The sequence below is a fragment of the Podarcis cretensis genome, assembly GCF_951804945.1.
Source record: "Podarcis cretensis genome assembly, chromosome: 15".
Taxonomy (NCBI): domain Eukaryota; kingdom Metazoa; phylum Chordata; class Lepidosauria; order Squamata; family Lacertidae; genus Podarcis; species Podarcis cretensis.
The window spans coordinates 24,318,841-24,332,055 of record NC_137185.1 but is presented as its reverse complement, the minus strand read 5'-3'; the positions used below and the strand labels follow the sequence as shown (position 1 = coordinate 24,332,055).

Genomic DNA, 13,215 nt, shown 5'->3' with positions numbered 1-13,215 from the left:
GCCAATGTCTGTTCCCTCCTGGCCTCCTCTGCAACCTCTCCCTGCTTATCTCCTCTCGCTATCTAGGTTTGTATGCCGCACCCCATGGGGCGCTATCTGGCTTATTACACAGCCCCTGTTTCCCTGCAAGAGAGCGGGAAAGCAGCAGACAGAAGGAGGCGAGGTGCCACTGGCTAGATCAGGCCTGGGAAAGCAGGTCACTTGGGAGCTAGATCTTCCGGTTCCTCCTCTGACTCAGCTCGGGTGCAAGACGATGCCCGCGGGAGCCTTCAGTGCTGATTAATGGCAGTGCCAAAATAAAATAATAACCATGTAGCAAGCTCCTGGGTGAGGAAGGCAGAATGAAGCCTGGGACACAGCTTCCAGACTTCGCCAAGGTCACTGGCAGTCCTGAGCCAAGGAACAACGTTCCAAGAAAGGCTGCTTCTTCATGCCCACTAAAAAAAAACCCTTTCCCCCATATCTCCTATCCATGCTCCAAGCACCAACCAAGCCTTGTCTCCTTGCACATGGGATCTCAGACGAAGAAAAGCAAAAATGCAATGGGATGGTGCATGCTTCAAATGAGATTTGGTGGGTTTTGCTCAGGATCTGACAGATGCATCTGGGTCAAATTCTGCTTCTCCCTCTCTCTCCCCATACGGCAAAGTACCAAAGCAGGCTTTGCCACAGTCTAGGCTTAGCAGAGAGCTGAGGCCAACCCTGGCTCTCCAATGGGAATACCTTTATGATGCACAAGTTTCCAAACGCTTGCTGGGTTCATTCATACACTACTCATTTAGGCAAACACTTAAAAATGTTGCCCGCTTTTGAAAATGAATGATTCAATGCTTGTCCAGTTCTCAAGCTCATTTCTCCATCAGCCACAGCAGAGAACCAACTATAGAAGATGAGACAAGATCACACTGGTTTGTTCTGGTTCCAACCAGTACTTGCTCCCCTCCAAGTCTAGACATTTGCCTCTGGCTGCACCAGGGCTGGTGGGTTCTAGCAAATCCCATGAGAAGCAAAACACACACATGTTCAATGCTATCCCATAAACAATGGCATCTAGTTGTATTTTTGGAGTGTGCAAGGGAACACATGTTCAATGCTATCCCATAAACAATGGCATCTAGTTGTATTTTTGGAGTGTGCAAGGGAAAAAACACACAGTTGTCATATCAACAGAGTTTTTTCTATATTTAAGGTAGTATTTCCACATCTACTGATCTACCAAAGGAGTACTGCACTCCAAAGGAATCTGCTGTAGATTTCTAGCTCACTGCAGAGGATTCTGGGGGATTGTTCAAAGGGCCTACAATCTAGCCCAGTCTAAGTTAGTAGCTGCCACCATAAGTACTTAAGATGAGCTCTGCTGGATCAGACCAATGGCCCATCTAGTCCAGCATTGTGTTCTCACAGTGGCCAACCAGGTACCACAATGAGAAGTCCACAAGCAGGATATGAGTGAAGCAGCGTCACTCTCTGCCTCTGATAATTGAGGCGACAGGAAGCCATGATGGGGAGTAGCCCAAGGATAGCCTTTATGCTCCATGGATCTCCTTTTACACTTGAGCTCATCCTATTTAAACCAAGAGCAAAACCTAGGCGTTCTACATCTGCAAGGATAACAGTGAAAAAGCTGTACTTTGGACAGATAGGTCCCTATTACTGATCTTTACATAGGCAAACCTCTGGCGAACTTCCAAAGAACCTCAAGGCTCAGCAGAATACAGTTTGAAATCCATTGGCCAACTAGGAGGCTGACCAACTGACCAGACAACTCTTAACAATGAACACGCAGAAACACATGAAAGCATTTTATGTGGAGCCAGGACACTGGCCCGTCCAACTCAGCATGGGCTGCCCCAACCTTCCTCTACCTGCTATTTGTCAAATGTTGTTGGACTCAAGGATGATGACGTTGTAGTCTAGGGGGCAACAGGTTGTGAAAGGCTGGCATACTCTGATGTAGAGGTTCCTAGGGTTTCAGCAGTCAACAAACTTCCCAGGTCTGTTACCTAAGAACAGGGCTCCCCAAACTAGGCCCTCCAGCTGTTTTGGGACTACAACTCCCATCATCCCTAGCTAACAGAACCAGTGGTCAGGGATGATGGGAATTGTAGTCCCAAAACAGCTGGATGGCTGAGTTTGGGGATGCCTGCCTAAGAACATAGGAAGCTACTCTATACTACAGTCAGAGCACTGAGTGCATCTCACTTGACATGGGTGGCAATGACTTGTGGCAATTCTCTGGGGCTTCTGGTGCAGGGGTCTCTCCTAGTCTTACCAGGAGATGCCTGTGATTGAATCTGGGACTATCTGGACGCAACACAGAAGCTCTATTGCTGAGCTGCAGCCCTTCTGGCAAAGACACAAATTGAACCAGAGAATTTCTATGTGCAAATCCCAGGGATACCTAATTTGGGCTGGCTGGAGGCAACCTGCTGTTGGCTCCTTTTGCCATCCCTTCCCACTCTCACCATGCATCAGTTTTTGCCAATTCCATTCCTCAACCTAAATCCTAGTCATCCTCCAAAATTGTCCTCCCAACCCTCTTCTCTAGACTGTAACAACCCCCACCAATTCCACATACTGCATTAGTGGCTCATCCTCCCTTGCTGGCCTGGCCTGGGCTTGCTGCTCCTTGTCCCATCTCCCTTCACCTCTGCCCTGTCCATCTTGCTTAACCTTTACGTCCTCAGGGCAGGACTAGCATCATGTCTGCATCATACTTAGAGAACCTCATGAAATTCAAATGGAGCGCAGGAGATCATTACCTTTGGGCTTTGCCCAGAGGCTCCAGCTCCTGCAAACATGCTGAGACAAGACGATTGATGGGGACAGACTATCACCAGCACCTAACACTGCTTCTCAAAAGCTTGCCCTGGCTGCCATTATACTATCAGGCTGGGTTCAAGGTTCTTCTATTAATTTAAAAAGGTAAAGGACCCCAACAGTTAAGTCCAGTCACGAACGACTCTGGGGTTGCAGTGCTCATCTCGCTCTATAGGCCGGCGTTTGTCCGCAGACAGCTTCCGGGTCATGTGACCAGCATGACTAAGCCACTTCTGGTGAAACCAGAGCAGTACACAGAAACGCCGTTTACCTTCCCGCTGGAGTGGTACCTATTTATCTACTTGCACTTTGGCATGCTTTCGAACTGCTAGGTTGGCAAGAGCTGGGACCAAGCAACGGGAGCTCACCCCATCGCAGAGATTTGAACCACCGACCTTCTAATCAGCAAGCCCTAGGCTCAGTGGTTTAGACCACAGTGCCACTTGCATCCCTGATTCTATTAATTTACACGGCCCTTAGTAACCATTCCAGATCTCTTACATCCCCATTGAATCACTGAGGCCTTTGGGGGAGTCACTGTATGTGGTCCCCCATTGCTCAGATGCATGGCTCCTAACCAGTGTTAGAAACTCAAGATATATAAGTTAGACTCCTTAAACTAAGGCTGCAGTCAACAAAACAGAATGCCTAGTTGCCATTTGGAGGCAAAACAGCTCTAAAGCCTTATTTTTCAAATGATGGGCTGACTGTGATTGATTATCAGTTAAACATCTGGCTAGTTCAGATGACAACCTTGAGCTGGGTTAAGAACTTTGAGTACTTAAAGAAGAAGAGTTACTTTATCCAGGGACAGTCCACATATCCCAGTTGACCTATCCCAACCTCTTTTTTCTTAATGGTGACTGCTCCTGCTCAGGTTGCACAGAAAAAGCAATGTGGTTCCAGAAATTCCTTCTGACTGTGCAGACAAGTTATAAGTGATAGAATTCTACATTAGTGTGTGAAACAGTGTGCATTAGTGGCGCTTAGGATGCGGGTGGCGCTGTGGGTTAAACCACAGAGCCTAGGACTTGCCGATCAGAAGGTTGGTGGTTCGAATCCCCGTGATGGGGTGAGCTCCCGTTGCTCAGTTCCTGCTCCTGCCAACCTAGCAGTTCGAAAGCATGTCAAAGTGCAAATAGATAAATAGGTACCACTCTGGCAGGAAGGTAAACGGCATTTCTGTGCCCTGCTCTGGTTCGCCAGAAGCGGCTTAGTCATGCTGGCCACATGACCTAGAAGCTGTACGCCGGCTCCCTCGGCCAATAAAGAAAGATGAGCTCCACAACCCCAGAGTCGGCCACGACTGGACCTAATGGTCAAGGGTCCCTTTACCTTTACCTAGTGTGTGAAATCAGTCCAGGTCCAAGGATCCCCAGATGGTGGAGATGTCAGGTGCCATCTTGGTGCCCATACATCTTCACTTGGTCTCAAAGTGGTCAAAAGGCTGGTGCAAAATGCACCTGGCGCCTGGCTAATTTCTAACACTGCTCGTATCTAGCAGCACGGTGGGCCCAGTTCTCAGGAACGGTTGAGGTCAGACGGGCCCTGTCCCTGTTGAACTTCCAGTGCTTACTGAATAATTTGTTTAAGAATAACCAGTTGGATCAGGCCAATTGCTCATCCAGTCCAGCTGTGTTCTCACGGTGGCCACCCAGACGTCTGTGGGAATCCCTCAAGCAGCACCTTCCTCCAACAGGCTTTTAAAATGTCACCTCCTCTGTCAACATGCAGACTGTAAACTCGTTGGGGCAGGGACCTGCCTTCTGCTTATGCCACGCTGTAAAAGCCACAGCACCAAGATGACATAAATAACCATCATCTTCTAACTGAGCTCAGTGCTGAAAGTTCCCAGCGACTCCCTGACAGGAACACACCCCACCGCTGTCACTGACAAGGCCTGGTGTTATTTTGACCTCTGCATATTAATCAGGGATTAACATGAAGTGGGGATCAGCCCTCAAACCTGTTTTACTTTCCTCAGCACTGCCCTGGAACATGGGAAGTAATGATGATAATACAGGATGGACCCTGAACATGTGCAAAGTGCCTTTTCGCATACCAATCAGTAAGCAAAGCTGGTTCTTTTGCTGAAAATTAAGGGCACTTGCTTCCAGGCAGGGCTGCGTTCCAGCATCTCTCTGAATTAACTACTGATGATAATCACTTATGGTTTGTTCAGGAACTTGAGAGTGTGTTTATTTAGTGTTGGAGCCCAGCGTTTTCCCAAGGCTCCAAGGAGGTGACAATTTCCCTTGTGCTGCTTATAAAAACTGCAGCAACAGCAAACAACTGCCACCTTTCCTTGCAAGGCCCTCAAAATGATGGCCAGGGAAACTGGGGTGAAGAATTCCACTCTCCCCTGCAAGATTGCAAGTTCTTGTAGGAGCTGGATCTGAGCTCTGAAGCTCCAAGGGTTAAGGCTAACTGTTTTGCTGGGTCAGTGGGACCCATCGGACCCCCAACCGTGCACACACAATGCAGAGACAGCCTGTTTCCCTTACTCAGCACATCTCATGCCCAGGCCTCACCACAAGCCTCTACTTGTGTTGGAAGGGATGTGTAAACCCAACTTCAAAGGAGGGAGGAGGGGAGGGAGGAAATAAATGCAGCTGTCAATTGAGTCTTACAGTCCAGGGGAGATCCTAGCTAGAAGGTCCTTTTGGCTCAAAGTGGAACACCTATGCAATCCCATCTTTTTTAAAATATCTGGAACCTGCTTTTTGCCTCCATTCTACCATTTACTGCTGTTGTTGATGAAGTTTTCTGCTGTGCATGATACTGGCTTTTTTAAATCTCTGCAAACACAGGGACCTTTTTGGTTTTTGCAGGCTTGTTCCTAAATTCCTAGTGCATCACCTATACCTGATGCAGGCTTGTTCCTAAATTTGCAGGCTTGTTCCTAAATTCCTAGTGCATCACCTGATATTCACTGATATTATTATTATATTGTATGGTTTTCACAGAGTGGCCCAAAGCAACTTCCATTAAAACCAATTGTAATGTAGGATGGAGAGGTGCAGACACACAGTAGAAAGTAGCAGTGTAAGTCACTTGGAGATCTTTTAGGTAACAAGTGATTGGTAAGTTTAATTAATTGCAAGAACTTTGCTGTGATTTCTGCATTGCAGGGGGTTGCAGTGATGAAACTTTGCCCGCCCCCCAGTCTTGCAAGTCTATGAACAGTCCACTGTCTCTCGAGACAGACAGAGAAGTCATCTTCAAAACCATCACACATTCTTAAACAGACTGTTGGTCTGCTCCAAGTGCCATGAACAGTGCTTTCCACCATTGTACCCATTTCCATGACAGGCAAGTAACAAAATTGTTCCTCTTTTTTAAAAGCTTCTTTTTAAGAGCATCGCGCCCAGCAGCCCTGAGCGGTTTGTCATCTTGCACCCCCACCCCACTCCCGGATGTTTCAGAGTATTAAATAGTCAGACCTGCGTCTCGAGTCATCCAAACGTGCCACAGCCTGCTATAAACTCTGCAAGGGAAGGGAAAGTACACGGGTTGCATCATAGATTGCAGAAGGCAGATCCGCAATGGGTACTTGAGCCGACCATACTAAAGGCACATTTACGGAACAGGATACAATACTGCTTTTTTTTTTCTTAAGGGGATCTTCCATCACTTTTACGGCATATATATATAGATCCCCTTTATTAGCGCAAGAGAAAAAAGCAAATATTGTAATAAGGAGCGGCAGGCAAAACCGAGAAGTAGTGAGAGTAATATATCTAAAGGGATGCATATGAACAACATGAAAGATACTGCGGAGAAAACACTTAAAGACAGCCTGACGATTCCATTGCAGCCCGTCTGGTAAGAGAAGGCAGATTCACTCTGTGCAGGGCATCAGGCCAGGAAATAAGGGGGAGTGGGGAGCAAGGTGAATTAAAAGCGTGTGCTTTTGACCTGGGAGAGAACTGAAAACAATAATCATGCACTCTTAAATCTCTTCTCCCTTTCCCTCCACTCCCTAATGTGCAAGATTTCCACACCACAAGTTTCATCATATGCATATAAGCATCACCTCCCTGCTACTGTTAACTGCTGGACACCCCAGCTGCAGGAAGTTTCCAAAGCAAAGGTCTCTTTCTCCTCAGCTGCTAGCACTGGCTTTTCTTGAAATGCAAGTGGGGTTCCTCCCACCGCACCCCAGAATCAAGGAAGGGAGCTAATAGATGAGCCTGCTATATCATAACCAGGAAATGCCATAGAAATATATCATTCTGCTCCTGAGACCAGATGTGGTCTCAACTGCCCTTGTGAGCTAAACTGCCACAGACATCAGCATCTACGGTGCTCTGAGACACATGCCAGAATGAATGAATGCTCAAAGTGGCACAATGTGGACTGGCATGATGATGCAGCACAGCCACATGAGGCCTTTGGAGTAAACCTTCTGTCCTCATCCACAACTGAAACAAAAGCCTAAGGAAGTGGGATTTATTTTACTATCAGAATACAAACTACACCTTTCTAATACATAGGTATAAACAATTGCTCACCTAAGTAACTACACTTGCTCACAGTCACTCTGTTAGCTTTGCTTCTCCCCACTTCTCTCTTCTTTCTCCCCCACCCTTGCCTATCAACATTTAGACTGTAGGCTCCTTGGGGCAAGGACTTTTTCCTCATATAAAACTTACAGCACCATGTATGTGGATGGTGTTGTCCAAATGCAAAAAAAAAAAAAAGAAGCAGGAGATTTGGGTGCTGGGAAGAGAATTTAAGAGTGACATCCATGACTAAATATTGGATAGATGCATTGTAATACTTTGGTCCCAGCAAACTCTCGGAATGCATATGTGCAAGCAGAATCCTCTTCACTTCAAGATTCTGCAAATAGCTGTGTGAAAACCCCTGAGAACTTTATTCAAATTTAACATATGCAGTTCAATTCCAAGTGGCATTCTGGTCCCAGATATCCCATTCAGCTACTGTATAGATAAACCAATGCGTGTGTGTTTGAGTAGGCAGATTTCAGTGAATTTCTTGAGCCTAGGAAGCAACAGTTAAAAGCTTTTGGAACACAAACATCACACACTCCCCACACCACACCCCCGCTCTTAAACACACAATATTCCCAGAAAGCATGCTTGCATAATATTGATTCTTTTTCCTTGGCAAGGAAGTTGGGGGGGGGGGGGGAGAGACAGAAAGAGAGAGAGAGAGAGAGAGAGAGAGAGAGAGATTGATTTCAAAACCGTGGGTGCATGTGTTAAGTATTTTATTAAGCTACCAAGACATAAAGATATATATATTTGGAAAGTAAGAGCCCACTCAAGATTACTTCATGGATTTGATTCCATTCACCGAAGTTTACAGAAGAAATGTGCTGAAGTTTTGGGGAGCATGGAGTTAGAAGGGGCCCCCTCAATGCAAATTCTGACAACACCAGTGTCTCACCTGCTGGCCTCCAGTCCTGAGGTTCAAAATACTTTTTAAAAAAGTAACCCTACCTAAATCATCCACCTGCCTCTGGAAAACTAACATCCACTTTAGAGGTCCATCACATTCCCAGTACCCCTCTCTTCAGATTTTAAACTTATGATCCGAATCCTCTTCTCCCGCCACAACTCTGGAATTGGGACAAGAAAACCAGCTTTCAGAGCAGCCTCTCTTTCAATGCAAGGAACACTAGGGACCAGCAGCTTAAAATCCTCTATGGAAGGAGTTCCAAGGCAAAGACTCCCTTTCCATCATGAACACAGCTCGTTCCTGGGGATCGCCTCCTATGAGATACTGTTATGCCACCTTGCTGGCCCTAGGTGAGAAAGGATGGGGTCACTACCAACTGCTGTGTGCTTTGAAGACTCTGGATCCCACTTCCTACCCTCCCCGTAGCTTCCGCCCATCCTCAGGCCTCAGTTCAGCCTGCCCCCTGCTGTACCAGCAGCAGCAACACCGCTACAGAGAGCCAAGCCAATAGACCTCTTTGCCAACTGCCACTCCAGCGGGCACCAAAAAGCCAGCAGTGAACATGGACTCGGAACAGGCTCCCACCACAGCTTTCCTCCAGCGACCCAGCTGCTTGCAGAAGGAAAACCCCTCTGGGTTCTCCAGCTCCTTGCAAACTGTGGGCACTCACTTCCCTGCACATTTCTGGAACTGAACACTCAGTGGTAGCAGCAGCAGCTGTATCCTCCCAGAGTATCTTTCCCCTTTTATTGCCCGCTGCAGTGCTCCCTCTCCAAAAGGCAACCCCTCCCACTGCAGCACACACACATAGCCCCTTCCTACCCCTGCAAGACAAGCTGGGCATGGCAGACCTGGGGGCAGTGATACACACACTTGCACATCTTCCTTGCAGGGCAGCCAGTTGCCTCCACAGCCCAAAGAGTTAAACCTCCCAACAAGACCTCCCCCAAAAACCACACTTGGATTTCCTCCTGGAAGACGGTTTTCCATTAAGGGCGCTGACACACAATCGGCTTGGACTTCCCGTTTTTTTTCTCCAAGCCTCTGTCTCCAGCCTCCCCAGGAATCATCCTGCACAGCCACCTTGTGTCTTCTTGGGATGTGTGTGTGTCCCCCACCCCAATCCACAACTGGATTAACCCACTGCGTGCAAAGCAAACAAAAGCACAAAGAGGAGGGTTTTTTTTTCTCTTTTCAGTTGGGGAAGAGTGGGCAAGCTGGGTCAGCTACCCAGCTGGGCGCAGGAAATTAAAAAGAAAAAAAGACAAGATCGTACCAAGAGACAGCACCTTCCCCTTTTCTGCTTCCTACCAAGAGTCAGGCATAAAGGAGAGAGTTGCAGGAAAAGGGTGTATATTAGGGCATCTGTACCCTGCTGGCTGGGCATCTATCAGAACCAAGACGTATTCTGTCAAGGGTGGGCGATGGAAGAAGAGCGGCGTTCTCTACCTGACGCTTTGGACCCGGAGGAGAACACACCTAGGGCGTTGGAGGGCACAATGCTGGAGCAAGCTAGCCTTCCCAACTGCTGCGCTCTGGCAAAACCAGGGTAGCACTCACTCGTGCCCTGTAAACCCAGCAGGTGAAGGGAGCTGGTAGTACCTCAGGTGGCCAAGACTGGGTTTTTATTTAAAAAATAAACAGGCACTGGCTGGCAGGACCAGCCTGGCACCCGCTGGCATCCAATGCCCAGCATCTTTAATACCCCTTTCTTTCCCCATGCCACCAGGACAGTTGCCCACCCTCTCGCCATACTCGTGCCACCACCATCACCTGCTCCAGACCGAGGCAAACCTTTCCTCCAGTTGCCCAGCTCAACTTTCTCGGTCTCCTATACAGAGATCCCGAGACACACAGAGACCCAAACGCTCCAAGGTAGCTCCACCGGAGAACCATCATTCTTATGAGAGGCACGAAAAAGAAGAGAGCGTCTTGTTCAGACGATCGCTCACCTGGGACGTAGGAAAGCGCCGTTAAGCAAACTCCGGTAGTCCACCAGCCTCCAAACCAGCCCTTCTGCAGTTTCCCGGCCATCGGGGAGAGAGTTCCTTAGGTTGCCTGGTTGGCGATTCAAACAAAGACGAAGCGACGCCGAAGGTGCGGATCGATAAGCGAAGAACCCCCACGCTAGTAGCATCAATCGGATCCGCTGCCAAAAAAGGGCGGCCCTTTAAAAAATAAAATTACGGGTCCCGGAAAGGGCTAAAGGGGGAGTACAATATCCACCAGAGGAAATCAAGCCACACACGCCCCCCAAGTTGCTTGCCGAGATCGCGCCCTCAAAGCTCTCCTTTCCTGGGGCGGTCCTTGGCGACCCAGCCGCTTGCCAATCGCCCCCTGCGCTCTCCAAGGCCAGCCCAGTCCGGTCGTCTCCTCTGGGATCGGGGGCCAAAGCTGGCACAGAAACGAGGAGGCAAGCACGGAGGGCGAGAAAGGAGAAGACCGCCTCCTCCTGGGCTGCTTAGACCGGATCCTGGCGACAAGTCATCTCCCGATGCTCCGGACACCCCTCGTGCAGCGAGGCGGCACAGCCTCCGACCAGGGATCGGCTTTGCCCTGCTTTCTCTCCCTCCTTTCTCTCGCTTCCTTCCTTCCCTCCCCCCTCCTCTCTCGCCAGCCACCGAGCCGGATCCCCCGTGGCTTTGGGGCTTTTCTGGGACTGAAAAAGAGAGCGAGCGCGGTCGGATCCCGCGAGCACGTTGCTGTTGCTCCTATTGCTGCTGTTGCCGCCGCCCGGCGATCAGAGGGCCCCGGCGCGGAGCAAAGTGCTCCAAACAAGCTCCATGTCTCGCAGATCCCAGCTTTCGGCGAACCCCACGGCAGGCGGGAAGGAGGAGGAGAGGCGGCGGCAGCAACGGCGGCGTCGGATCTCCGCGATTGGGACTGGCGAGAGCACTCCGAGGAGGCTGAAGCGGCGAAGAGGGCGGAGGAGGAGAGCAGCGGCTCCTCGCTGCAACATCAGCACCGGCGAGAGGCGCCTCCCTTTCTCTGGGCAGCCTCGGCTTGCTCTGAGCTGGAGCAGGGTGGCCCGCCGGAGAGCCGCGGCGGGGGCGCGCCTGCGCGTGCACCCTCGCCCTCAAGCGCGCGCGAGAGAGAGAGAGAGCGGGGAAAAAGGGGGAGAGGAACGGAGCGCGCGCGCTCACACACACACACACACAACTCCCACCCGAGCCCCGCCGCTGGATCCCCGGGCCCGCCCCCCGCGGCTGTGATGTCACAGCATGCAAAACAGCAGGCGGGGCGCCGACGTTAATTCTCCGCGAAAGGGGCGCGTGCGCAGTGCCGCGCGTTCCTCCGGCGTCCGTCTGGTACGGTCGGAGAGGCTCGGTGGGGCGGCTGCACGCTTCCCGCCACTCCCCCTCCTGCCCCCCACGCGGTTCGTCTTTTCCTCCTTGCCCCTGGTATCCTCCCCTCCGTCTTTTCCCTCTTGCAGCTCAGGAGCTGCTGCTGCTGCTGTTGCTGCATGGTCCATGGTTACTAGCCCAGTGTTGTCGACACGGGCTGGCAGCGAGCGGCGGTCCCGGGTTTCAGATCAGTCTTCGGCATTTCCCACCAGGAGACAGGGTAGTAGGGGAAGTTGTGGCGCTCCAGGACTACAACTCCCATCACTCCTGAGCTCCGGCAGTGCTAGCTGGGACTGATGGGAGTTGGAGTCCAGCAACAGCTCAAGGCTCATCACCCGTGTCTGTCTGGAGAGGCCAGGGATTGAACCTGGGATCTTTTGCATGCGGACCGCGTGCTGTACCACGGAGCTACAGCCATTCTTATTTATTCCTTTATCAATTTCTTCCTTTGCTTTCATTCCCCACTCCCTGCTACATTTCTTGACCTTTTCCTTTCTTCCCCTGCCCTTCTGGGTCTGATCCAGCCATAGTGAAACACTTTGAACTGAAGCCCTTCTGGTACTGTATTGAGACCCTCCTGGATCTCTTTCATTCGAGTGGGGACAGCGGTGGCTCAAAATGGAAGGAATGGATCCAAATGGGTGTGTTTAAAGGAGGAAGAGAACTGTGCGTGATCCTTGCAAGATTACCCCTTTCTCAGTTCTACTGCTAAGCTCTCGCTATGGTCCTCTGCTGTGATTGTGAGCTCCCCAGGGGCCTCTGTTAGAGATGGGATGTGTGAATGGATATTTCCTTTAGTGGTGGTGATAGGGTGGAAGGCAAGGAGCATAATCATAGGCTGAGACAGAGCCAATCGCAAGCAGAAGCAACTAATTCTAGTTTAATCCCATCTTCTTCCTCCCTGCTGAGTTCCACAGGACAGTAATGGGACTTAAGGAAGATGAAGCTGGGAGGCAGCCCTAACGCAGGGGCTGTCTGTATAAAAGAAGGCAGGGAGGTAGAGGCTGGGGCAGGTGGGGCAGAGCTGTAACTGAACAGCTTCCGCCAGTGGACACAGAGTTAAACCACAGCATCATTTGGTCAGTGGAATGGAAAATAAAACTGCCAACATTATAATGCCATTATACAAATTTGTGGTGCTGCTTTATTTGTGTACAGTGGTACCTCTGGTTAAGAACTTAATTCGTTCCGGAGATCCGTTCTTAACCTGAAACTGCTCTTAACCTGAAGCACCACTTTAGCTAATGGGGACTCCTGCTGCTTCCACACTGCCGGAGCATGATTTCTGTTCTCATCCTGAAGCAAAGTTCTTAACCCGAGGTACTATTTCTGGGTTAGCGGAGTATGTAACCTGGAGCGTCTGTAACCCGAGGTACCACTGTACAGTTCTGGTCTCCTCCCCTCGAAAATGGCACCGCTGCAAAAGGTTCAGAAAAGGGCAGTCAAAACGATCAAGGGGATATAGATAGAGCATAAAGCAGCAGCTCGCCTATGAGGAAAGACCTTGGGGGCTTTCTAGTTTAGAGAAAAGGTGAGTAAGAGTTGTGTGACGTTGAGAGTCCCATGGACTGCAAGAAGATCAAACCTATCCATTCTTAAGGAACCCCTGAGGGCTCACTGGAAG

At 49.9% G+C, this 13,215-nt stretch overlaps 1 protein-coding gene across 6 annotated transcripts in view; it reads right to left on the bottom strand.

Annotated features, from left to right (window-relative positions):
* Positions 1-11,372, bottom strand: part of NECTIN1 (nectin cell adhesion molecule 1) — a 195,974-nt gene extending 184,602 nt beyond the window's left edge. For 2 of the 6 annotated variants that reach the window (XM_079954765.1, XM_079954766.1), the window contains exon 1: positions 10,200-11,367. In XM_079954765.1, the coding sequence (XP_079810891.1) occupies positions 10,200-10,281 (82 nt within the window). In that variant the 5' untranslated portion in view covers positions 10,282-11,367. Of the gene's footprint in view, positions 1-10,199 lie in introns of all 6 variants that reach the window. The other 4 variants (XM_079954768.1, XM_079954769.1, XM_079954770.1 and 1 more) reach the window with 4 other exon arrangements.
* Between the last annotated feature and the right edge of the window lie 1,843 nt (positions 11,373-13,215).